Genomic DNA, 27,291 nt, shown 5'->3' on the forward strand with positions numbered 1-27,291 from the left:
CACACACATATATATATATACATATAATTGATTTCAGGGAGGAAGGGAGAGAGACATAGAAACATAGAGGCCCAGTGCATGAATTCATGCACAGGTGGGGTCTGGCCTGGCCAGGGGGAAGGGGATGCGGGAAGTTGGCCAGCCGGCCCTGCCCCCTGGTTGAACTCCCTGTTGAACTCCTGGTCGAACTCCCAGTCAAGGGGACAATTTGACAATTAGGCTTTTCTTATATAGAATGAGAAAGAATCATTGATCAGTTCTTCCTGCACGCCCCCTACTGGAGATCAAGCCCACAACCTGGTCATGTGCCCTGACTAGGAATCGAACTGTGACCTCCTGGTTTGTAGGTTGATGCTCAATCACTGAGCCATGCTGGTGGGGCAATAGCCCACGCTCTTAACCACTATGCCATAGTAACTTCCTCATAAATAAAGTGTGTCTGTCTGTGTCATTTACAGCCATGTGTGGTGGGGAGCTGTCTGCTGTGGCTGGGGTAGTGCTGTCCCCGAACTGGCCAGAGCCGTATGCGGAAGGTGAAGATTGTATCTGGAAGATCCACGTTGGGGAGGAGAAACGGATCTTCTTAGATATCCAATTGTGAGTGTTTATCGGTGGGCCCCCACCCAACTCATTCAGACTTGGGAAGAAATTGGTCCTGCTTTATTATTTCAACCAATATTAAATAAGCATCTACTATTTGTCAGGGGCTGTGCAAAGAACTGGGGTCCCAGTGGTGAAGGAAACAACCTCATACCCACAGAGAGAAAGCCCCTATGCTCAGGAAATTCTGACTACTAAAGAAGCAGGCACTAAATGAGGAAATAAACCAATAATTGTGTACTGTAACTCTGATCACTGATGTAAGGATAGGTGTGTGGTGCTATAACGGAGATTCTGTAATGGAGATGTGATATAAAGAGGAAGATCAGGAAAGCCTTCCTTGGGGATTTGATGCTAAAGCTCAGAACTAAAGGATGGGTTGGAGTGGTGCACCCACAAGGAACAGAACATGCAAAGGTCCTGCGGCCAGAGAAACAGCATTTTCAAAGGACTGACTGTCTGGGGATGCCAGGAGGAGGAGGGTTCTATAACACAGACTCTCTGTGTTGCAGTAGTTTACTTCCTGTCTGTCTCTCTCAACTACACTAGCAGGTCCTTGCAGTCAGAGCCTGGTCTGACTAAACTCTGTTCTAGGGTCTAAGACAGGGCATGACACATACTAGATACTCAGTAAATGGTTTCTCAATGAAGAAATGCTATATGAATGGACTTACTGCCTGTGTGGCTGTTTCCTGTACTCATTGATGGTACCTCTTAAATGTTCCAATTAAAATGTCCCCCACCAATGCCCCATGGCCAGTGTTTGCACACAGTAGGTGCACAGCCTGGTAGGGACGTGGAGAAAAAGCTTTCCTGAGAAAGTAGCATCGAAGTCAGGGGTGATGTCCCCAGGGGGGCACTTGACAGTATCTAGAGGCATTTCTGGTTGTCACAATTGATGATGGGCGGGAGAGCTACCGGGATCTAGTGAGAAGAGTTCAGGGATGCTGCTGAGCATCCTACACTGCACAGGACAGCCTCACCACAAAGAATTAGCCAGCCCCAAATGGCCATCGTGCCAAACTAGAGAAACCCTCATCTATGCCGAGACCTGAAAGACAGATAGAAGATGGGCAAAGATGGACGGGAACAGTGTTCCAACCCAAAGGAATAGCATGTGCTAAGGTCCAGAAGCAGGAAAGCACCATTCTCCTTTGTCCATGATATCAGACATGTGCTGAACACATAGTGCATCCCAGGCCTTCACATCCTGGGCGCCTCACAACAAGCACATGCAGTGGGTTCCGTGATTAGCTCCATTTTACAGATGAGTAAACTGAGGCTCAGAGAGATGATCACCTGGCTGGGAACTGGCGGGGCTAAGATTCACACTCAGCTGGCTGGGTCTCTAGGACCTGGGAGGAAGCCCTGTGTATCCAGAGCTCAGTGATACAGAGGTAGCAGTGGAATCAGGCAGGGCCATGAAGGTCGCACTGGGGAGTCTGGATTCGCCCTAATTGGGTAGCAGAGGAAGGGCGTTAAGCAGTTAACAGGATTAAAACTTTGCCGAGGGGAGCCCAGTCCTCCAGTCACCAGCCCGGGGCTTTCTCTGGCCAACTCTGGCACACACTTGGCAGCATGGCATCTGGACGGATTCACACCCGACTGGCTGGGTCTCTAGGGCCTGCGAGGAAGCCCTGTGTATCCGGAGCTCAGTGATATAGGAGGTAGCAGTGGAATCAGGCAGGGCCACGAAGGTCGCACTGGGGAGTCTGGATTCGCCCTAATTGGGTAGCAGAGGAAGGGCGTTAAGCAGTTAACAGGATTAAAACTTTGCCGAGGGGAGCCCAGTCCTCCAGTCACCAGCCCGGGGCTTTCTCTGGCCAACTCTGGCACACACTTGGCAGCATGGCATCTGGACTTGGCACCCTCTTCCTCCCCCAGAGGGAGTGAAAATAGCATCTCACCAGCGAGGGTTACGTGAGGCCCGAGAGCTGCTGGGTTTAATTTATCTCGTTTGGTTTCCGCTGACAGTTTTAGTAAACCAATTTGAGTTTGATAGTAAAAATAATTTTGTCCTCAGGGCCCCTCAGCCCTGCCTAAGTGTTTGCAATTGTCATGTATCACAGTGGCCCGGAAGGAAGCATTTGCACTGCAGACCGAGGTGGGTAGGTGGCCCACAGTAGGCGCTGGGCAGTGTTTGCTGAGTCATGAGGACACAGCCACGTGTGCCCCGCACGTGGGGACTTTTTTCCTCCCTCATCTACTGGGCAGGTCTGTTGATGCTGTGGGCATTTAAGATAATGGTTCTAATGAGTCACTATTTATATGGGACCTACTATGTGCTGGGTAGTTTATATCCATGAGCAATAATGAATGTGCACATTATTATGTAGAGATAATAATGACATAATTTAAAGCTAATGTGAGTAGAGATCATTATAGAGGGGTGATCATCCGATTTGGAGATAAGGTATGCAGAGCACATTGCATGGGGTCTGGCGCATAGTGGGAGCTTCATAAATGGAGATCACGGTTACCAAGAATCCTTGTAAGGCAGATATTACCATCATTATGTTGTGGATTTGGAACTGACAGCACAGAGAGGTTAAGTGGCTTCCTCAGGTCACACAGCCAGGAAAGGATAGAGCCAGAGTTTGCACACACCAAAGCCTCCACTTCCATTGACTTAAACAGCCTTTGGGGGGACCAGCTATATGTCTGTGATGAAGCAAGGGGCTCCCGGACATCGCTCAAGTTCAGGAAGAGACGTAGGACCATAAATAAACAAGGTGAGAAGCTGTGGATGACGGGGTGGGGATGGGGGCGTAGCGGGACGCTGGATTTACCTCGGCGGGTTGTAGAAATGTCACAAAGAGGGCGACATCCAAGCAGAATCTTGAGTGTTGGTCAACCTGCAATGGAGACAGGGCTTTCCAGGAGGGGTCCATGAGAGCAAAGGATTCAAGCAAGTGCAAACAGTGACTGTTAGGTGCCCAATGGATGCCCGGAATTGCAGCAGCAATTAGGATCATCTGCTTTGCATTACTGCTTTGGCGGTGGGAAGAGGTGCACAGTCTTAAAATGAGCCAGGAGCCCCCAGGCTAAACCTCCTCCGCACCCCAAATACCTAGTCCCTAACGGTCCATGAACCTCCCAGCGCCATCAGGGGATCTGCCACTTAACGCTAAAACACAACTGAGCGTGAACTTTTTAAATCCTTAGGGATATGTTAAATATCTATCTATCTTCTATCTATCTCAAAATAAAGCATAGAATGGCAAACAAAACAACTAAGGAATTATTGGTGAAGACATCGAAGAATGGAAGACCTGGGAGGGGCCCAGAGAGGGGAGGTAACTTATCCGGCATCACACAGCAAGTCAGAGTTGGGACCAAATAGACAACTGAGCGTGGCTGCAGAAGCTGAGCACAGAGGCCACAGCCTTGAAAATGCCATGTGACCAGGGAGCTGCCGAAGCTTCCAGAGTCCAAAAGAGCTGCCGGGAAATCCCGACTATGCTGCTCACCAGCTCTGTGGCCTCGGAGGGTGGGGGTGGTGGGGGGGTGCTACCTGCCTCACTTTATCCCCAGAGCCAGGCACCTAGTAAGTGCTCAGTAAATATCTATTAAATTTAAATTTTTACAAGAGAGATGGTGAGTGTGGAAGTTAACCAGATAAGCAAAGATCTTAGTAAGGTTTCTGACATAAACAAATACCCTCAGTTAATTCTAGTTTCACACACACACACCCCATTATATGCCAGGTTTTACGCTAAACACTTGGCGTGCATTATTTCAGGGATGATGTTGGCCATCGTAGTCTCATCAGTATCATCGTTGAAATCAATGTCTGATGTTCATTGAGCATCTACTATTTGCCAGTTACTAAGGCAAGTCATTTAACTCTTACAAAGAAAGCTATGTGATATCACTGTGCCTAGCTCCCTTTTATAAATAAGGAAACTGAGGCTTAGAGGGGGGAAGTCACACAGCCAAGGTCACGCAGCTAGGAAGAGGCCAAGTCAAGACTTGAACTCAGGCCCTAATTGGTTTGGCTCAGTGGATAGAGCATCGGCCTGTGGACTCAAGGGTCCCGGTTTCGATTCCGGTCAAGGGCATGTACCTTGGTTGCGGGCACATCCCCAGTAGGGGGTGTGCAGGAGGCAGCTGATCGATGTTTCTCTCTCATCGATGTTTCTAACTCTCTATCCCTCTCCCTTCCTCTCTGTAAAAAATCAATAAAATATATTTTTTAAAAAAGACTTGAACTCAGGTCTCCGGGGCCAACACCAGTGTTATAACCACACAATAAATGGTAGTGAGGTGCTCAACAAAGGAGAAAGCCCTAGCCCCATCTTACAGAAGAAGAAACTGAGGCTCAGAGAAGTAACACCCCTCCCCCCCATTCCCCGGGCACCTATTGCAAATATATGTCTATCTCTGAAGGAAAAAAGTTTCCACCAAGCTCTACCGTCCCTTCCCTCGCTCCACTGCAAAGCCCAGCCCTAAATATCTCCGTTTAGGGGCCTCAGCACAGTTCTTTAACGAGGAAATAAAAGGATCTAATAGCAAAGCTCAATAACCACATGATTGATAGCGGAAGAATGTTTCTCTTCAGCCGCTGCCAATCTGCTTGGTGCTAAGTTAATTCCACACCTTAAATAGCAAGTGCCTTGTCCAGAGGCCCTTCAATCGTTCAGTGATATCGCTGCTTCCAGCTGCAAGAATTCAGCTTGGGAGCCAGGCAAGAAGGGAGAGTCAGGAGTCAAGGGCAGCACTGGCCCCAGAAGCACAGATGTTCAGACACCAGCCGAAATCATGGGTGAAACAACCATCATAGAAACAAAAGTCTTCCAATCAGCAGAGGGAGATGGGATGTCCCCAGAGCCAAAGGTCTAAGGAATCCGAGAAGGAACTGTGAAGTTCATAGAGCCCAACTTCCATCATGTTGCAGGTGAAGAAACTGAGCCCCAGAGATGAGAAGAGACTGCCCCCAGACCACTCTGTCAGTCAGCTACTGCTGCGTAACAAATTAATCCAATCTCAACAGCATGGAACACCAAATGTGTCGCATTGCTCACGAATCTACAGCTCAGTGGGGTGATTTTTCTGGTCTTGGCTGGTTCACTCGTGTCTGTGGGAAGCTACAGGTTGGGGAGGTGGCTGTGTGGATTGTAGCTGACCTTTCTCGTGTATTTGGGGTGGGGTGGCTGTTGGACCTTCTAGGCCCAGATGGAGATGATTCATCTCGGCCGCACATGTCTCTCATCTTCAGGCTTCTTCCCATGGTGACTGGCCAGGGTTCCAAGACAACAAATCATTGGTGGCCACCTGAGGGTAGACTAGCAGCATCATGTCTGCATCATCCTGTGGCAAGTCACAAAGCAAGGGCCAGCCCGATTCAAGGGGTGGAGGAACAGACTCCATTTCTTGATGGCAGGTGCTTCAAAGCCTTGCTGCAAACAAAGGCTGTGGACACAGAGAGGGGCAGAGCTTCGAGACCGTTTTGGTCCTCAAACTATCACAGCCAAAGAAGAGCGGAGGCCAGAACTCAGGTCTCCCGGCTCCAGTCCGAAGCTCCAAATGGCATGACTGTGTGCAATGACCCTACTGTCCTCAAACTATCACAACCAAAGAAGAGCGGAGGCCAGAACTCGGGTCTGAAGCTCCAAATGGCATGACTGTGTGCAATGACCCTACGCGTGCCCGGCATTATCCCCATTGTACCTGTGAGGAAACCAAGGCTCAGAGCGGTGAAGTAACTTGCCTACGACCCCCCAGCTAGGAAGTGAAGGAGACGGGATTCGCACCTAACGCGTGGTCCCTGGCATTTAGAAGGCTCAGAAAATACTTCTTTCTCTGCGTGATGCTTCCATCATGTGGGAGGACACGCTGGAGAGATCCTGAATTTTCTCAGAGGAAAAGGCCTTTGCTTGTGGGAGGGAGCCTTGGTTTCCGATCCCAGCTCTTCTGCTTCTTGGCTCCGTGGCCTCGGACAAGTTATTTCACTTTTCTCAGCCTCACTTTCCTATCTTCCAAGGGAGGGTGATCATGGCACCCACCTCTTAGAGTCTCTGAGAGGACGAAGACTGGGCAAGGGCCTGACACATGGCACGCACCCAGTCGTTTCATTGGCAGCTAGGGTGGTGGTGACGATGAATTCCTTCCATGTGTTTTGGCCATGGCCATTGTTAAGGAACTTTTTTTACAATTGGTGGATTCTGAGATTTTCATCTGAACACGGAAGCCCAGGCTGGGCAAGGGACTTGTCCATCATCACAGAGCAGAGAAGTGGCAGGAGGGATACCTCTCACTGAGGTCCCCTGACACCAGATTTTGTGGCCAAACCCATTCACCTCTTAGCAGACCGTGTGGTTCATTATCCATATTTTTAAGCAGAAAGATGCCCTTTTAATTGAACTCCTGGCACTGATTATGTTACTTACAGCTCTCGATAACATTACCCCCGTTTTACAAGCGAGGATACTGCGGCTCAGAGATGTTCAGCTACTTTTTCAAGGTCACCCAGCTACAAACCAGGCCGTCTAGGATTTTTATCCAGAGCCCGTTCTTTTAGCAGTTTCTTGAGACGGAGCCAAAACACCAGGGTGACTAGGGACCGATTTTAGTAGGCGAAGCAGCCCAGAGCTGTTGGGTGTCCCAGGTCTGCAGTGCTGGGTGTGGGGTGTCATGTCATTGGCCCTGATGAAGCTTTGCCCGCCCTGTTCAGAGATGGCTCAGTCTGGGGATGTGGAAATGGGGAGCAGCTCAGCCTGTGGGGTGACCCCAGAGGAAAGCATGCCCAGCGAGGGGGTGGTGGGGGGCAGGCTCTTCTCTTTCCTTTTGGGCAGAAGAGGAGAATTAATTGAAAAGGGGAGAAAAGTGGAAAGAAAGGAAAAACAAGAAAGAAAAAAAGACTAGGAAACAGAGACGGTGTCTCATCGCCACGGAAACCGCAGAGCAGCCGCTTTCAGTCCTGGCTGCCTCCTGGATCTTGAAGATCGCAGGCGCCAGGGCCCCACCCCCGGAGAGGCTGAGGGCCTCATTAGTCCGGGGTGCAGCCTGGGCATCATCTGAGTTTTTAAATCTCCCCGCGATGCTCAGCTGCAGCCAGGACTGAGAACCACTGGACGGGGACGGGGCTCCGAGTCGGCCTGGACAAGCACTTGGTGAATGTTGGGGGAGAGAGGAAGGGAGGGAGGAAGATGAGGACAAGGGGAGGAACACAGAAGCAAATAAGAAAACTGCTCATTTTTTATGCTTTCAGCTGTCCTTTTAGGGAGCCAAAGAGATTGGTTTTTCGTGCCCTCCCTGGAGTCCGCATGCTTTCTTGTGGTGTCTGCCATGTTATCAAATTAAATGGAAACCAAATTAGCACTGGGCCGAAGGGCCCTCAGCAATCCCACATGCTGAGCAGCATCTGGTGCTGGCTGTGGGGCATCACGAAGGAGCTGAGGCCTTGGGATCGGGGCCTGTCTGGGCTCAGTTGACCCCTCTGTCAAATGGGATCCCTAACCTTTTCTCTGACCACCTTGCTATGTGGTTGGGGGGATCTGATCAGACATGGACACAAAGGAACTCTAAACAGGACTAGTTTTCTGGCCTTCCAGAAAAACATGTTTGATCTAAGTTTGATCGTACCTCCAACTGCATCTATAGACTTCGGTCCTCTTTTTCCCCTTATTTAAATCCTGTGGTCTGTTTCATCACCATCTCTGCTGTCCCGTAGGGATCCTGCCTTACTTGCAAGATGCTATTTTCTTAGGAAAGTCATTTAATAACCCCTCCGAGCCTCAGTTTGCTCATCTGGGAAATGGAGATAAATTCACCATCATTCATTCATGTAAACGACATTTATTTCACCTGTGCAGAGCCTTGTGCTGGGTTTCAGGGACATGCGGACCAAGAGCACGTCCCCTCAGGGAGCTCGCAGCCCTGGGAAAGGTGCCCCGGGTTCTGCCTTTGACTTCGGAGGTTTGGATTCTGGCTCTCCTGGTTGACCGGCTCTGTAAGCTTCAGAATGTTTCTTCACCTCTGGGTGCCTCGGTTTGCTTATCTGCGAAATGGGTGGCAACAGCGGTACTCACAGTGTTTGTCTGATGGTAAAATGAAATTGGTGCTTAGAACAGCTCCCGGCCTGTAGGAAGCCTATGGAGACCTTGGCTGGTTATATCGCTGTAAATGTCGAGTGGGTGGGGAGCATAGCAGGACCTTAAGGAATTAGTAAAATGTCAAGCAGAGAGGTGAGGAGGGGCATTCCAGGTAGAGGGAGCAGCATAGGCTAAGGCAGGTCTAGGGGATACAAAAGGCCTGCAGTACAAAGATGTTGAAACAGCAGAAATGGCAGGGGGAGGGCCGACTGTGGGCCTCCCGGCCATCCTAAAAAGCCGAGCAACCACACTTTATTCCTTGAGCTAATTTTCGCGGTTTCCGCAGTCCACTTTCTATCACCAGCCACTCCTTTTCTTCCCCCCTTAAACTGCTCATAAATTGGCTTGCCTTTTTCACTCTGCTTACTCTAAGCAAAATGATGTCCGTGAAATTAGAAGTTGGAAGTGCAAACTGTATATTTATATATTTTTTCTAATTCACATTCAAATAAGTGCATAGACATCAGACGTTGTCCAATATGTTTGCTTAGCTAACATCATCTTGTGAATATCACCGGGGAAAGCCTTTAAAGGCAAGATTTCCAGGCAAAGGTCAGACGTTGATTTAGAAAGAAATAAAGAAAAGCAAGGTGGCTTGGTCATCATTTCTTCCTACGCCTTCTGTGGAATATTAACTCCAGCTCCACAGTTACAAAGCCCACCTACCACTTCCACGCCCTCCCCTCCCTCACCCCCACCACGCCCCATACCAAGCTTAGGCAACACTGCCCTCTATTGGCCAAAACAGGAATTTCTCCACCAGCAAAAAGCTTGCTACTCTGTCAGATTCACATTTGCATTCTATCCTCACCTCTCTGGCTGTCTAGACCCTAGTGGAAAAAAATAATGAGGGTCCCTCAGGCTCTTTTTATCTGTTTCTGAAGAAGTAATACATGCACATGATTTAAAGCCCAAAGGGACAAAAGGGTCTGCTGTGAAAATTGTTTCCCACTTTTCCCCAGCAAACACCCCCTCTCCCGGTCCCCTCCCTCCAGGCAACCACTAGAACTAGTTGCTCATGTGTTCTTCCCAGACTCTTTAAATATTTCAAAAACCATTAGAGAAACCTCATATCTACCGAAATAAAGCCAGCCAGACTAAATAACCAGTTTAGCACTGATTTTATTACATCCTCTGTTATACAGGATCAATAATGGCAACAAAACAAAACAAATTTAATTGTTACCAGGAGATACATAACATGTCGGGGACAAAAATCTTTGTAGAACAGGGAGTCTGTAGAGAGAGGAAATATTGCCGTAGTGGGAGAGAAAGTGTTGGAAATCACAGGTTTAATCAAATAAACTTTTAGCAATGATGTCATAAGAGCAAAGGACGTGTCAGGATGGGGGTGTGGGGGCGGTCAGATGGGGTTTCCATCTTGCAGGTTTTAGTTGTAATTTTTATTCACATCTTCTGATAATAAGACTGAACCCTGCACACTTATTGGAGATGTATCGGTGGCTTTCACAAAACATCCTATAAAATAATGGTTTGTATCTCAGGCTTTGGCATCTGAGAGACCTAGGTTTGAATCCTAAGTCTTATTTGTGTGTGACCTTGGGCAAGTGGTTTCTCCCAGTTGAGCCTCAGTTTTATTATCTGTAAAATGGGACGATCGTATGTCTTCGTTTGTGGTGGTGTTGTTGTTTGAGTGCTGGATAATCCGGAGGCAGCATTCTTGTTATTCAAAAGCTAAATGGGGTCTCGGGAGATCTTTCCTCAAATATCCAATGGGACCAGTGATTTCACTGCCCTGGAACAGGGAGGAGGTATAAGAGGATGTCAGAAGTGGAAGCACAGGACAGCAGCCCACAAACAGCAGCTCATGCTCCGGAGGGGACCAGAGGGTGTACCTAGAGCAGAGTCAGGGTGAGGGGAGAGAGGAAGCCAGAGCCCCGCTGCTCAAGGCCAGGGTTGGCGCTGGAATGGCTTATCAGGCATGTAGAGGCGTCATGGCATCAGGCTTGATTCCGGTGACCTTCACATCTGAGAAGAATGAGATTGTATGGAGGCAAGAGGGGCCCAGGAGGTGGGCGGGACAGAAATCCTTCGGGGCAGCTCCAATCGCTTAGGGCTTTTGAATTAACCCCTGGGAGCAAGTGTTGAAAGCAGCCAGGAGGAGAGGGGTCCCACTCCCAAGGCTGACAGCTAAGAATCTGTTTGGGGACCAGGCCCCAGCAGAGATGGAGTCAGAGCCACAGTCCACCCTGGAGCTGAGGCTGAGACCTGGACATCCACCCTGGGCTGGTGCTGATTCATCCGACACACCCTCGGCATCACCCTGAGAACCGGGGGGACAGTGCTGAGTGGGGCAGACGTGTTCCCCGGCATCAGGGAGCTCTGGCCTCGTGCAGGCGTGGCCCGGAGCCATGGAGCACCGGGTGCTAAGCTCCACAGGGGCTTTTGTGGGGAGAGGGTGTTTTTCGGGTGGAGCAGGGGAAGCTGGTAGAGATCCCAGGGCCGTGAGTCTCCCCACGCCACCCCTAGGGAAGCTATACCTGAAGAGTTGTGGGAGGTGCCGTGGAAGAGGTGGCGGTGAATAAAACACAACCCTGCCCTCTGGGGGTAAATCTTCAGCGGTGTGCCTCGCATTTCTGTTTTGTTCTTACTAACTGAAGCACCAAATGAATGGTTTCCACCCCTTCTCCCCACTCCAAGATCGGCAGCAAGCACCCCAAGTTGGATGAAGCCGTCAGCGGGGAGGGCTGGTGTCAGTCTGCATGAGTTGCAGAAACTTCACTCGGGGCCCTTTCCTGGACCACCCCTCTCCTCTGGCGGTGGATAGCTCAGTCAGGAGACGCCTGATAAAAACCCTTCACCATCCCCCCTTCCCAGCACGATGACACCCTAACGCCTACACTTGGCTCTCTAAGCTCTTCATGGGCTGACTCCCGTAGATCTCCCCAGGTTCCCGTGTCTATACACACACCCACATGTGCTGACCTCCAGGCAAATTCCTTCAGGAGCCATGACCTCTCTCCCTGGGCCAGGCTTGTAGGAGGATCGGCATGTCCTGACCACATTGGGAGTCCATGCCCACCTCAACCCCAGTTCCTAGCCTGGCGCCTGACACCTTGTATGGCTCAAGAAAGTGTGTGTTGCCTGAAAAAAATAAATCAAAAGCTTGTTGAACGCCCCTAACTTTGCTTCGCCACACCCCCTTCTCTCTGGCCCTCAGCCTGAACCTGAGCAACAGCGACATCCTGACCATCTACGACGGTGACGAGGTCATGCCCCACATCCTGGGGCAGTACCTGGGAAGCAGCGGCCCCCAGAAGCTGTACTCGTCCACGCCGGACCTGACCATCCAGTTCCACTCGGACCCCGCCGGCCTCATCTTCGGGAAGGGCCAGGGATTCATCATGAACTATGTGGGTAGGTGTCTCCTCTGGTCAATGTTTTTCACTGTATTTAGATACCAGTTAAGATGATTTCCTGTAGCTAGATCTTTCTCAGGGGGATTTTGTGTTTCATAGGGCTTTTAATATATAGGCACAGTAAATATATGTAGTTTTTAAGACCTGAGTCAGAAGGACCAGGGTTTGAGTCTTAGCACTGTTGCCAATGGCTTTGTGACCTTGGGCAAGTCACTTCACCTCTCTGAGCCTCCTTTTTGTTGTCTATGAAATGGAAATAGTGATTTCTACTTCACACGGTTGATATCAGGACTTCGCAGATCAAGCCTCATAACTTGAGGAGGCTTCATGTGGGGCGTTAGATAATCTGGAGTTGAAGGTTGTTCAACCCAGATTATCTAACCTTGAACAGAGAGTTCAAGGTTGGAGGTAGAACGTGGGAGTCAGTGAAGTATAGACAGGCATTGTTTAAAAGCATGGGACTGGATAAGGTCGCACAGGGAGTGAGTCTAGATAGAGAAGAGGACAGGGTCCAGGAGGGAGCTTGGGACCCTCCAGTGTTCAGAGGCTGAGCAGGGGAGGGTGATGGAGCCAATAATGAATAAGGGGGCATTACAGCTGGGGAGTGAGGAGGGAAGGGTGTGGGTGGACAAAACAGTAAGAGGTATTGGCTGGTCAAGTCTGAACTTCGCTTGGACTTAGCAATGTTTTTGAAAGATGGGGGGAGATAAATGGTTTGGAAGCCACGCTAAGGATCAAGATAAACATCACCTGCATCTATTGGTTCCAAAGTATGGGAGGTGGGAGAAAGGGCTGTCTCCATTGGAAGAAGAGTCCTTAGGCGACCTATTGGTGCACGGGACTGCGCTCAACCAACTGAGCCACACCGGCCGGGGCAATGAGTCCCTTTTCTTATTTCCAGCTGGTGGACACTTCTCATCCCTGCCTGCTCTATAGGCAGCCGTCAGAGCGGCAAACACAAATATTGATCTTCTTTCTTAAGTTTCTCGGGGGCCTTTTTACCCTGGATTGTGCTGCTACATATGTTGTGTTATTCTTGCTACTTCCCATGCTTGTCCCACTCTTTGGTGGGGGGTGCCCTGGGCATAGGTGCCCTCCTGAGTCAGCTGCCTTTGGAGGGAGAGTGTCTGGCGACTTGGCTTCAATCTATCCTTAGGCTGTTCCCCCTTCCCCGCCAGAAGATGAGGTCATAGCTTTGCTCTTCTTTCTTCTCTGGTGCCTGAGTCAGTCTTCCAGACCTGCATCCAGCTCGGCAGCAGAAAGCTGACTCGATCCCAGCTCCCCAAGGTTACCCGAGCGTCTGGCCCATGCTCATTTGGCAACATCTTGAGGAGGCGGCGCTCGTGTTAACTGAAGCTGAAACTTAGACTTGTGTGGCAGTTTGACGTTGGCAAGCACTCTTCTCCATCTCATTTTATTCCATCTTCAAATGCATGGTCTTCAAGTGAAAATGCAAGAGGGGGTCTGTTCATAGGCAGTGTCGGGACCGTGTGCTGATGCTGTGGAGAAGCAAGCGCGGAGCTCCAGAGACCATGTCCCGGGGGTAGGCAGCCTGGAGAATGTGGGTGACACACAGAAAAGAGAGAAGAGTTCCCTTTGCTCTTCTTTCTGTTAAACACCCAGTTAATTTATTTTTTTAATATATTTTATTGGTTTGTTACAGAGAGGAAGGGAGAGGGATAGAGAGTTAGAAACATCGATGGGAGAGAAACATTGACCAACTGCCTCCTGCACACTCCCTACCGTGGATGTGCCTGCAACCAAGGTACATGCCCTTGACTGGAATCGAACCCGGGACCTTTCAGTCCGCAGGCCGACGCTCTATCCACTGAGCCAAACTGGTTAGGGCCAACACCCAGTTAATTTTACAGGGAAGGCAAGTGAGCCTCCGTATTCCATTCTGATGCCAATCAATTGCTGGTGACCACCAGTGCTGAAGACCATGTTGGAAAGAATTCCGAGGTCATGCCGGACGTCAGTGGGGAAGAATGGCACGGTTGCTTAGTGACGTCTGCCATGGCATGGGCTAGGTATTTGCTATCATAGGTCTAGATTTAACCAGACACGGATGCGATTCCCATTCAGTAGAGGAATCAGACGGAAGGGCCAGGGGTTTCTGTGATCATGTAGAGAATTCTGAAGCTCCTAGACTGATCGCAAGGCCTAGCCCCCAGCTCTGGGAGCTGGTCACGGCTTACCTACTGTGGCAGCTGCCAGAACCTTCCACAGGAACACTCTGGGCTTACATGGTTCTGGCCTCCTTTGCACAAACAGAAGCAAATACCCATTCTCATCATTGCTTCTTGTGCTTTGCTAGTGTCTTTGGCCAAGTGCATGGGAGGGAAGGGAATAAATAAAAAAGCGGAGATGAGTAAGCAGTGTTTTTCAAAGAGATGTTGGTCACTAATCTTAGGATAATAAATGGGCTCTATATTGTAGGTCAACTCCAATCAAAAGAAAGTGAGTGGCTCCCTGGAGTGCTGTGTTGAGGACTGGAGGGTTTCCGCTGGATCCAATGAAAGATTGCTGTGATTGATTAGTGATGTCTGTCATGAGTATAAGATAGTCAATGGTGGCATATATTCAGTGCATTTGGGTATTTCTTTTGCCCAAAAGTTAGATGATGGTGTTGACCTTGACCATGAACACTAGAAACATGACTTCAGATCCCTGTTTTCCTGGTGCTTGGCATATGGTAGGTGCTCACAAAAATCTTAGTCAAACAAATGAATGACTCCATATAAGTCATCTTCGTGTTCCTGTCATACCCTACACATTGATTAGCATTCACATTGCCCTTAGGGACAGACAGGGTCGTGATTTGTGTTGCCACTCTAGGATTGAGGACAATGAAGTTCAGAGATGTGTATTGATGTGACTGGCGTCACACAGCTTCTAAAAGAAATAAAGAGGACTAGAAGGGAAGCCCTCCAACAACTAAGCCGGTTTTCTCATTCTTAGCAGAGAAAGGGGCCCATCGGGACAGATCATTCTAGAACCTCCACCTAGGGTGTTTGGTGAATATGCAGATTCCTGAATCAGGGTCTCTGGGGGTGGAGTCTAGGGACTGAGGAAGAGGAAGGCTACGTGACCTAGTGAAGGCCACTGAATGTGTCAACAGTGGGGCCATGATTTCAGTCAAGTCTCTGCTACATGATGGCCACAGCTGAGGAATCACAAATGTGACGAATGCCACAAAGGAGACAGGGTTCTCACAGGAGTGTGCAGTCCTGTTGGCTCACATCAAAACAGTCAGACAAGCAAACCTTTCTCAGCAAAGCATTTGGCACAAGGCAGACCACGTATCCAGTATTTGCCCCATCTCACCCCTTTCAACCAGAATTTCAGCATTTGCAGCTGCGTCCTAAATCCAGGGCTTGGCTGATTCTTCAAAGACCTAAAAATAGAGGCCCCTGTTCCCCACCAAGCAGTCCTAGATGCCCTCTCCCTCCCCCTCCTTCTTGCTGACAGCCATGAGCTCTCCCTTCCCCAAATAAAACCCTGATGAAACCCCAGGAAAAGCCATCGCTTGTTTCTCCGCATGACTTTCCCGCAGACAGTGCAAGGGCTTTGCTCTCCCCAGAAGCACTTAAGAACTGCAAATTAATTATACAGAACAATTAGCTCTTGCTCACAATCTGGGCAGTGGGCACTTTGAAGCAAGAAGAGTAACAATGGACTTTGGATGACTACCTTAGTAATGAGAGTTTGCTGAAGAAGAACAAAATTATGCCAGAGGAAATGTCTGTGATAATAAGCTGCATGTAGCCTTTGATAATATGCACCCATGATATGCAGCGTGATTTGAAGAATGCACTGATAATTCTTTTTTATTTTGATAGTTAAGTATTGATCTTCACCTGTATTACAAAAATATTTATCACCTAATCCATCAAACCCATGGATTTACAGACATTCTTAGGATGAGGCTGAGTGTATTAGCTACCTATTGCCGTGTAACAAATTACCTCCCAAAATTAGCAATAAATATTTATTATGTCACCGTTTCTGCGGGTCATGAATTCAGGAGTTAATGTTGGGTGGTTTGGGCTCAGAGTCTGTCATGAGGCTGTAATCAAGATGTCAACCGGGGCTGTGGTCATCTGAAGGCTCGACTGTGGCTGGCGGCTCCTCTTCCAAAGTGGCTCTCTGCTGTGGCTGGCAAGTCAACGCCATTGTTGGCATGAGACACAAAGAGAAGTGATCATGCCCAGTCCCACAGCTAGTAAGTAGCAGAGTTAGGATTCTGTCTGATACTAAAGTAACTTTATCAAACCAAGAGAACGTTGAGTAAGTTCGGGGACCCACAGGAAGAGGTCATTGTAAAATCTCACGGTTAAACGTTCTTACTGTTCTCGGGTTTGGGAAGTGTTTTTCCTCTGACATTCGTAAAGCAGAAGGTGAGGATGACGTCTTTGTTTTAAAGAGGTGTCAAGGAACGACTCCTGCTCCGATCTGCCCGAAATCCAGAACGGCTGGAAAACCACTTCGCATACGGAGCTCGTGAGGGGAGCCAGGATCACCTACCAGTGTGACCCCGGCTACGACATCGTGGGGAGCGACACCCTCACCTGCCAGTGGGACCTCAGCTGGAGCAGTGATCCCCCGTTTTGTGAGAAAAGTAAGCATCGTCCTGTTTTCTTCTAGGTCAGGGGGTGGTGAGTCCTCGCTGGTTTCTTTCTGTTTTTGTTTTGGTTTTTTGGTTTGTCATGGATGCAGTGGCATTATTTAATGTGGAATCTGGCCTCCCTTCAACTCCACCAACTCATTGGTGCTGCTCACAGATGTCACTCTGTAGGCAGGGATCTCAGACTCAGGTACCCTCAGAAGCCAGGCAGGGAAAGTAAATGAGTGACACGGACTCATGTCAGACAATAGGGGGTGGTATGGACTGTGGTGAAGGGGAATGTATGCAGCCTGTGTAAACACATCATTCAAATTCAGGTCTTTAAAAATCCGGTAGTAGCCAAGCAAAACAAGTTAAGCTGGACCTTGGAGTCCCAGTTCGAACCCCTATAGTAGGTGGCTGACCTCATCCACACAGCATCTGCCCCAGTCTCCTGGTTCCTCCTGCCTGTCCCCTCAGGCGTGGGGCCAGCCATGTCTGCTGGCAACTAAATCTGGTGTCTTGAAAAGGGGTAGAAAGGGAAATACTCCTGGTAGCAGAGGGAGGGGCTACGTTCAGAGGTGTACAAGGTTGTATATCGTACATAGGTCCTTGGGCCCTGATGCAAAGCAAACGTATCTTTGGGCAAATTCCTGAAAGTGGGTTGACGTCCAAATCTCTTTCATCCCGGCCTAGTCTCCAGCCACCTTTGATGCGCCCGAGGTGCATTATCTTCCCAGCGGGAAAGGAGCTTAAGTTAGGAACCTTTCTAGATCCTTCTGTCATTCATCCGTGGCCACCGAGAGCCCTAACGCGCACCTGGTCTGCTTTCGTCTCGCGCAGTTATGTACTGCACCGACCCCGGGGAAGTGGACCACTCGACCCGCTTGATTTCGGACCCTGTGCTGCTGGTGGGCACCACCATCCAGTACACGTGCGAGCCCGGCTTCGTGCTGGAGGGGAGCTCGCTTCTGACCTGCTACAGCCGCGAGACCGGCACCCCCATCTGGACGTCCCGCCTGCCCCACTGTGTCTGTGAGTCCTGTTTATTGACTTAACAAAAACTCCATGTCGCTGCCTCTTAGTCACGGAGGCACACTGACTGGGTTGCTCAGGGAAGGCACCCCCCCTTTGGGAGTGCTTGTTATTATGACGATCACAGAGCTAGCACGCACTGAACGCAGGGGTGCTGTGACATTCACGGTCAATGTGCCAGGCACTGCGCTCAGTCCTTTGCCAGAGGCCCCTCTCTGCTCCCCCAGTGGCCTGGTCAGCATGGCATCACTGGCTCCGTTTCAGAAGGTCCAGAGAGGTGATCTCATTGCCGCAGGTCACACAGCCAGTTAACCCAGACGGTCCGCAGGGACTGAATGGGGTGGATTTGAGCTCTATTTGGCCTCGTCTACGTGGAGCCACCGAAGCAAATGTTTGGTTTAAAAAAACAACACCACCTTTTTGGGTTTCCTGACCGTAAAAACTCAAAAAAGGCTTCCCAGGTCACTCTGAAACTGGAGGGTCTGTTCTCACCAGGCAGGGGAGGTGGAGAGCGGTGGTCCAGGAGGCTCAGCCTGGGAAGCACGTTCCCTTCCCGTTTCCTCCTGGCGACTTGGGAGGGTGGGGAATTGAAGCTGCAGAGACCCAGACACGAACAGCTAAAAATAAAAGCTTATTGTAAAACCCTGGAAGGCGATACCCTTTTTATAAAGAAAGAAACGGCACTCCGCTAATGAGGACAGTCTCCAAAGGCCCTCTGGGCCGCCGTGGCTGCTGGGTTCCCGAGAAGCGTGTCTCCCTCGTTTCGGGGCGCCTTTCTCTGAAACCTCAGCGCCGGAGCTGCAGGCTCAGTGAAGACAGCTTCCGCGATACCCATGCTAGTGAGTTCACGCACCAAGTGGGTGGCAGGAGACTCTCGATCCTCCCTGAAGCCTAAAAAGTAACCACGTGGTTCCCACGACGTTACAGGCAGGCGAGGCTGGTGGGAGATGGCGTGTGAAGTAAGAGGATGGTCCCATTCTTGCAGCGAGGTGCCTGGAGCGAGAGGGGGGTTACCGTCGGGGTTCTCAGGGCATTTTTAAGGATGAGGTTGTCAGACACAAAACAGCTTTAAGGTGTTTCCTCTACTGAACGAAAGAACAGCCCCGATCCGACGGGCACCTTCGCCATGCTGTGTCCTTCCCCAACATGAACACGATTAAACCTCATAAAACTGCATGAATGCTACGTGTGTCCACTTAAAAGCAGGAAAGGAGGCCCAGAGAGGGTGAGTAGCTTTCCTGAGGCCACACAGCAGGGAAGGGGAGATCTTAGGATTCCCATTCAAGCCTGATGAACCCCCAAGCATTATCATCTCCCCCCCTCCCCATCACTGCAGTGCCAGCTTCTGGGCGAAGTTCCTGTTCTTGATTGTTGACAAAGATCTTCCACCAACAAGCTGCTTTTAAACCTCAGAAAACTGCATGAATGCTATGTGTGTTCACTTAAAAGCAGGAAAGGAGGCCCAGGAGGGTGGGTAGCTTTCCTGAGCTCACACAGCAGGGAAGGGGAGATCCTAGGATTCCCATTCAAGCCTGATGAACCCCCAAAACATTATCATCTCCCCCTCTCCCGCCCCACAATCACTTCAGTGCCAGCTTCTGGGTGAAGTTCCAGTGCTTGATTGTTGACAAAGATCTTCCACCAACAAGCTGCTGATACAGACAGTAAACTGTATAAGCTCTGCTCCTCCAGCTTCTGTTCAGGGTCGCTGGGACTCAAAGCCATGTTCTTTCCTAGTCCATTTACCCCAAGACACTTCGAGAACAGACAGGTCAGGCACTGGTAGGGGTCAGGCATTGGTAGGGGAAAGAGTCTGGGATTCGCAGTCAACACACTCCCAGCTCTGCTGGGTGACCTTGGACAGGTAGCTTGCCCTCTCTGGGCCTCAGAGCTCTCATCTGAGAACTGAAAAGGAAATAATACTCCCTGCCAGGCAGGGTTTTTGTTTGTTTGTTTGTTTGTTTTAATGTTTTTTTAATATATTTTTATTGATTTCAGAGAGGGTCTGAAAAAGGAAATAATACTCCCTACCAGGCAGGGTTGTTGGAAGCAACTCATTTAGCCATTCAATATGCAGCCTGATGCTAGGAGAGTGTTTCCTAAACTTTCTCAACTCAAGATACCCTTGGTGTCTCAGGAATTCTTTCATGGAATTTCCAGGCCAAAAATACCTAATAATTCTGTTTGATAAGTAGTTTGCTACAAACATCTTAATAATTAGCTATATTGGGGTAACTTAGTAGTTTTTAGAGAAACTAACACATAAGTTGAAAGATTATATTTTTATTTCACTCTTAAATAACTAGTTACTACTCCAGGGATACATGTGCCTGCGGGGCTCCACCGAACTTCTCAAACCTCAGCATCAGGCTGGACTCTGCCATGGTCATTTCCTGTTCCATGTGTATTTGTCACAGTTCTTGTCTCTTAGGACAGCAACCATGGAACAGCCAGCTTTGCAAAGATGAGGCATCAGTAAAGCCGGCTAGGGCCAGGCAGGGTTGTTGGAAGTAACTCATTTAGTCATTCAATATGCAGGCTAATGCTAGGAGGGAGTTTCCTAAACTTTCTCAATTCAAGATACCCTTGGTGTCTCAGAAGTGTTTTCATTGACTTTCCAGGCCAAAAATACCTAATACTCCTGTTTGTTAAGTAGTTTGGTCCAAACACCTTAATAATTAGCTATATCGGGATAACTTAGTCGTTTTTTGAGAAAGTAACACACATAAGTTGAAAGATTATATTTTTATTTCATTCTTAAATAACTACAGTTACTACTCCAGGGATACATGTGCCTGCGGGGCTCCACCAAACTTCTCAAACCTCAGCATCAGGCTAGACTCTGCCATGGTCATTTCCTGTTCCATGTGGATTTGTCACAGTTCTTGCCTCTTAGCACAGCAACCACGGAACAGCCAGCTTTGCAAAGATGAGGCATCAGTAAAGGGAACGTAGCTCTGTCTCGTGCTGAAACTGGGAACTTCCTGGAGCTAGTAGTTCCCGAGGGTCTGAGAGATGTCACTGTGTCTTCCTCAAAATTTTACAAAATCTCACAGCATCTCTGTGAGTTCGTGGTGGCACCCCAGGGCACCTTGGTGCACAGTTTGGGAACCATGGTGGTGGTCGGGCCCTGAAAATAGAGCAGTGGGTAAACAGACATGATCCATGCTCTCATGAAGCCTGGGGTCTATTGGAGATGAGCGGAGGAAAACAAATCTATGAAGAAAATAGCAATGGATAAACAGCACCTCCTCCAGGGAGACCTCCCTGACTGCCTAGACTAGGTCCTGTTTCTCTCCTCTGAGTTCTCATGGCACCTACAGTTCAGCTATCACAGCACTTGCTGTAGCCTATTGAAATGATCCGTTCAGATATTCAGAGAAGCAAACACATAACTCACTTGCTGGGATTGTAGCCATTAATTCTTGTATCCCTCGTGCTCAATAGTATGTGTTACTATTACCATCGTCGTTATTGTTAGTGATACTAATGTGGCCTTTATTGACGGTGGCGTGGTAAATGACTCCTCAGGCTCCCATCCAGAAGACATAAACCACGCTACCTAGAGTGATGATATGACAAATTCAGTGAGGGTTTTATGGGTGGCTCTCCGGAGAAGCACTTAGGGATTCCCCAGGAGGCCCTGGCAGAACCCATGTGGCCAGACTGTGACTCTAGTAAAAGCTCCCATCGATGTACTGCCCCCAAGATGCCTGAGGGGTGGAGCCCCGGCACTGAATCTAGGGGGTTGTAGTGCGGCCAGGTGAGAGCAGGTGAGGACGCCTCCCCTCATCTCCCTAAACCTGCTGGCAACATCCTCCTTTACATTGAAGTCTATGAGTTTATCCTCTGTCATTTACTATCTCCCCAGGGACAGGACAGTCCTGGCACGGGGTTGGCATCCAGAAAATATTTGTGGGATACCTGACTGTTAAGTTTCATGAAGGCAGGGGCCGCATCTATCTTATTCATCATTGTACTAGTAAGAGGTGCTCAATAAATATTTGTTCTCCTCACTGATCTGTTAATTTATGAAGGGAAAGGTTGTGGGGAAGTTGTTCTGCGTTACCATTGCCACCTGATGGCCACTTGGCTACATTGCAGGTAATACACGCATTTGCCACATAAGGATCCTCACTTCCCCTCCACCCAGGAGGGAGGGAAGCAGCCTGGAATCAGACCGGCATCTCATCTCACCTCCCATCCCCCATCCCCAGCCTGAGCCCTCACTTTCCCAGCCGAGCACTGGTTTCCAGGTTTCCTCTGGAAACTCCTGACCTCCCCACCCGTGACCGTGACCGGGTCAGGCGAGGTTTGTCCTCTGTGCTTCCCATCACAGCTGTTGCTGCACTGGGTTGCAGTCACCTGAGCAGCCTTCTCTCTCACCCACTAGACCAGTGATGGCGAACCTATGACACACGTGTCAGAGGTGACACGCGAACTCATTTTTTTGGTTGATTTTTCTTTGTTAAATGGCATTTAAATATATAAAATAAATATCAAAAATATAAATCTTTGTTTTACTATGGTTGCAAATATCAAAAACATCAAAAAAATTCTATATGTGACACGGCACCAGAGTTAAGTTAGGGTTTTTCAAAATGCTGACACGCCGAGCTCAAAAGGTTCGCCATCACTGCACTAGACTGACTTCTGGGCAAATGGAAACCACACTTTCCTAGTTCTCCACTCTATACCCCTCTCCTGGCACAAACCTGGCACAGAGGGGCAGAGTACTGTCTGCTGGACCCTCCCTCCAAATGAGTGGGTTCTAGACTCTGGGGGTTCATGAGCTATAAAGTGCAGTGCATTGGGCTGCATTTCCCAAGGAGTGTTATATACACCCCTGGTGATACCAACGTGGCTTGAGGCGGTGCCCAGATTAACTCTCTGGTGTTTTGTTTTGTTAAGATGGAAACTGACATTTGAAATCTGTGATTATAGAAATAGAGGTGAGGCTAAATTGTATTGCACAATTTCAATGGAAAAGCAAATCAACAGAAATAAGAAACATTAAGTAAACAATAGTATGAAAAGACACTTGGTATGAAAAGACAACAGAAATTGTAAAGGCCACACAAATAGCCAGTGTTTATTGGGTGCTCACTGTGCTGCTCACCTATATGCATGTGCTCATTTAATCCTCCTAGCAACCCTCTGACATGGCCCATTTTACAGATGAGGAAATTGAGGCTCTGAGAAGTCAGTACCCACAGAGGTTATTTATGAGGCTCCTACTATATAGGTTGGGGTCATTTATGATGCTCCTTCTGTATACCAGGCCCTGAGCTTCAAGCAAGCCTTAACAGTGAGGGAAACTGATGTACAATGATTAAATAAATACTGCTGGGGTGGAAGAAGAACTGGAAAGACTAGTGACTGAATTAGGGGTAGGAGGCATCCAGGAAGACTTCCTGGAGGTGGAGAAATGAGGAATGAGAATTGAAAGACAAGACTGATCCAGCCTGGGTGGGCAGTTAAGGTGTGAGTTGAGAAGCAGAAGGAATGCTTTATAACTTAACGTCACCATCCTTCATTTATAGAATATCTAGGACATGCCAAGAGGACTTTACACCATAATCTTATTTCATCTTCCAAGTCCCTATGAGATAGGTACTACTATTATTATTCCCATTTTACTGATGAGGAAACTGAGGCTCAGAATCTGTCCGTGGCCCTTGCTGGAGGTCACACAGCTAATTAGTAAGTAGCAGAAACAAGATTTTAACCCATATTCCACAGCCCAGTACAGTCTACCGTGCCCATGTGTAACCCATGCCCAGAGGCAGGAGACAAAAAGGTGAGTTTGGGGAATGGGAACCAGTTCAGTGCAAGGTGGGGATGTAGATGGAGAATGTTGCGGAGACCGGCCAAAGCCAGATCGGGCTGGCTCTGAGTAGGAGTCCCCAGAGATTCGCATCCTCTCACCAGAGCTCCTTTTGGCTTGCGTTTCAGCGGAAGAGTCCCTGGCATGTGACAACCCAGGGTTACCAGAAAACGGGTACCAGATCCTGTACAAGCGCCTCTACCTGCCAGGAGAGTCCCTCACCTTCATGTGCTACGAGGGCTTCGAGCTCATGGGCGAAGTGACCATCCGATGCATCCTGGGACAGCCATCCCACTGGAATGGGCCGCTGCCTGTTTGTAAAGGTGAGGAAACCTACTTGAGACACACGGGACGGGGGAAGCCGGAGATGTCAGGACGGGCTGGCAGGGGTTCTGAATCTTCTCCAGAAGCTGAGCTGCTGCATTTCATCAAATCTAAGACACCACCATTATTCTCACCACCGAGAAAGGAAAACACCACTGCCAATGGAACTGTGACACAGTGCTTTCTCCTTGCTTAGCACTGTGTTGTTGTTGTGAATCCTCACCCAAGGATATTCTTTCCATTGATATTTTTTTTAGAGAGAGAGAGTAGAAGGGAGGGGGAAGGGAAAGCATCCAGGAATTTTCAGCAAATGCAGTAGCCCCGGATAAATAAAACGTAACATTGACTTCAGGAAAGCGTGGCATGGGCTTTTGCTCCCATTCTTTTTGGCCCCATAACATGCACGGCGAATCCACTTGACATTGACCAATGCTTTCTATTTCTCTTGCAGTTAATCAAGACAGCTTTGAACACGCGTTAGAAGGTGAGTCCCAGAGTGAAAAACACCCAATAAATCAAGCTCATAGCAAAAAAACAAGGGCAGGTCCTAAACCATCCTGGGCCAGGTGCTTACAAAAAACTAACAATAACAAAACATCTTCCTTCACCTGCCGGAGGTCATTTCAAAACAAATGCTATTGCAAAGAAAAAGTCATTGGATTTACATCTTACGGTCCTAACTGAGATCTGGAAGCGATTTGACGCCAGTTGTGCTCATGAGAGTAGAAAGTCTGAGAGTCCCTCTGCCTGACAAAGGCATCAGCTGTTTGTAAAACTTTTCAACCACGTGGTACCTTTGGAGAAACTGTATCCAATGATGCCTCCCCACCTACACTGAGCATCCTCCTGGTTTCAGGAGGGAAACGGTCCAGGGCGTGGTCTGTGGTCTGTTTTTCCCTTAGTCTTTCTCTTCCCCAACGCATCTGTCCCTGTGCCCTCTTGTTCCCTGTTCTCCTTTTACTAGGAGTTTCCAAGTAAGATTTATTAATGCGCAGCAGATGCTGAAAGCTCTCTAGGATTTGCTTTTGTTTTCATGTGGTGGCTCCTTCCCTCTGCAGCCCCTCTCCTACCTGAACCATCCTGCATTCTGCGTCACCTCCATTCGGCATTCCCAATCCACTCGCCTGGGCGATGGCGCCAGATGGTTGTTGGTTTTTAAAGCTGTAACCAGAGGAGCCGCTTTCATTATTATTTTTGGAGCCATTTAACTTCCTGACAATAAGAGGTTCCCTCAGAACCTGGGGCTGTGGGGATCGCATGGCATTAGTCACTCTTCCTAGTAACAGATGATGTTTTAATCCGAGCAGGCGGAGCCGGGGCTGAGATAGAACAGCGTGTTATTAGTCACACCACTAGGGATAGAGGATGTTGCGTGGCTCCGGTGTCTTTCAGGCCATCCCCTTTCTGCCTTTGCCAACCAGTGAACCATGGGAATGTCTCAGATGTGTGGGATTGCGGAGAGATTACAGCGCTAATGTACTGTTTTGTGCTCCTGCGTTTATTGTGGGCGTTAGGGTCACTTTTGCACACTCCATAGAGTGGCGGGTAATGAATTCTAGATTGATGTGCAGCTGAGCTCTGTTGGGCATGGCATGGAGCAGCGCAGAGGGAACCTGGAGGCCGAGAGAATGTGCAGCCATGGCCGCTGAGAATCAAAATTGGGTCTTCACCGTCGGGGTACCACCGGGTGTGTAGTACTGAGACCGGCCCCAGCTGCCCAGCGCCCTCTCCTGGAGGGGCTGATAAAGCAGCCCCTGGGAGGGACCCTCCGGTCTGGGTACAACAAGCTCCCTCCACTCCATGGAATGCCAGTGAATCTGCCTTCCTGGTTTGCACACTTGGGATTTCTCCCTTGAATTGGATTTTAACCAGCTTTCAACTGTACCCCCCACCAAAGGAAAACGGGCATGGTAGGATCAGGGTTCAAGGACTGTAATTCTCGGTTGCCCCATGACCACCTCACCCAAGGATGGGCCTGGACTCAGTTGCAAAAGAACCAGCACGAACTCCTCTAGGCTCCGCCTCTTTCCCCCTTGAAGATGGTTCTCCGGAGGCTAAGGCTCACTGACATCGGTTCTTTGGGAAGGTGTGGGACTGGGAGCCAGGGACCGGGTGGGCTGAGCGTATGTGACATGAAGGCCTCACTGGCTGTGTGTTCAGTAGCAGAAGCGGCAGCGGAGACATCACTGGAAGGAGGAACTATGGCGCTGGCTATCTTCATCCCGGTCCTCATCATCTCCTTACTGCTGGGGGGAGCCTACATTTACATCACCAGGTAGGGAGCCCCGGAGCAAGTTGGGGGGCTGCCATCCCCTCATCCATTCGTGTCCTGAGGGGCTGGGCATTTCACCTCTCTGAACCTCAGCATCTCCACCTCTAGTTTGGGGACAATGGCATTTGTGTGAAATGACACTTGAGTAAGGACTTGAAAGCAATGCTAAGGTAAGCTCTGCAAACCTGGGATAAGAGAAACAGCATGTGCAAAGGCCCTGAGGCAGGTATTTGCCTCATATAGATTTTCCCTGCCCTCCTGGAGCTTACAGTCTAGGAGGAAGAGAGGGGAAATACACAAATAATAACACACTGTATAAACACAATGAAGGAAGGAGTGGTAACAGAGGAGGAACCACCTTTAACTAGGTGGTCTGACGCAACACAGTATTCATAGGTGCTCAATAAATGCTCATTATTGTTATTGTTGTTCTTTGCATTAAAGAGGGACTTCAGTCACTTTTCAGGTGAAAACAAATTAAGCTCCGTGCCCTCTGCAGTCAGGGGAGGTACTGAGGCTCCAGTTATTACCGACTGGGTTAGAAGTTGAGGGCAATTAGGATCTCAGCTTTCACCCCACTCGGATTCTCACCCACAAGAAGCTGTTTCCACACATCCCCCTTGTCATTCGTGGAGGTGCCGGTACTCAGAAAGTCTCACTCGCTGTTCCCCTCAGGCAGCGATTTTCAACGGGTGTGCCTCAGATTGTCAAATGACAAAAGTGACAGCAGCCAACAGAACCATAGCCTTCCGTTGAGAATGCCCTGTCTTGAACCATAAATATACAGGTCATATAATAGAGTTGCATCTTATCAGTCATGTGGCATAAGAAGGTTGTGTCTGATTGGTTAATTTTGGTACCAGAAATCCTTATATACAAGTATAAGTACCTGATTTTTTTAAAGTCACTTTGGAACAAAAAAATAGGCAATTTTTCTTTTCATAAATCAATCAAAATTACACCTATTTTTTATCAGAGCAGCAAAATATATATTTGTTGGTGTGTGACAGAATTTTAATAACTAGTCTGTGTGCCATGAGATGGAAAAGGTTGAACATCGCTGCCCTCAGGTATAGTGAGGTATCTCCCAGGCCGGGAAGAGTAACTGCTCTCTTTTTCATTCTCCCTTCTCCAGATGTCGTTATTACTCCAAC

General features: G+C 49.0%; 1 protein-coding gene across 1 annotated transcript in view; it reads left to right on the forward strand.

Annotated features, from left to right (window-relative positions):
• The window catches only part of SEZ6L (seizure related 6 homolog (mouse)-like), a 40,795-nt gene extending 14,872 nt beyond the window's left edge, over positions 1–25,923 (forward strand). Inside the window, exons 9-16 of the mRNA XM_014542424.1 lie at positions 459–597; positions 11,875–12,071; positions 16,500–16,694; positions 17,523–17,714; positions 23,670–23,864; positions 24,317–24,349; positions 24,830–24,839; positions 25,905–25,923. Coding sequence (XP_014397910.1) covers positions 459–597; positions 11,875–12,071; positions 16,500–16,694; positions 17,523–17,714; positions 23,670–23,864; positions 24,317–24,349; positions 24,830–24,839; positions 25,905–25,923 — 980 coding nt within the window. The remainder of the gene's footprint in view (positions 1–458; positions 598–11,874; positions 12,072–16,499; positions 16,695–17,522; positions 17,715–23,669; positions 23,865–24,316; positions 24,350–24,829; positions 24,840–25,904) is intronic.
• The last annotated feature ends 1,368 nt before the right edge of the window (positions 25,924–27,291 follow it).

The sequence above is a fragment of the Myotis brandtii genome, unplaced genomic scaffold, assembly GCF_000412655.1.
Source record: "Myotis brandtii unplaced genomic scaffold, ASM41265v1 scaffold303, whole genome shotgun sequence".
NCBI lineage: Eukaryota > Metazoa > Chordata > Mammalia > Chiroptera > Vespertilionidae > Myotis > Myotis brandtii.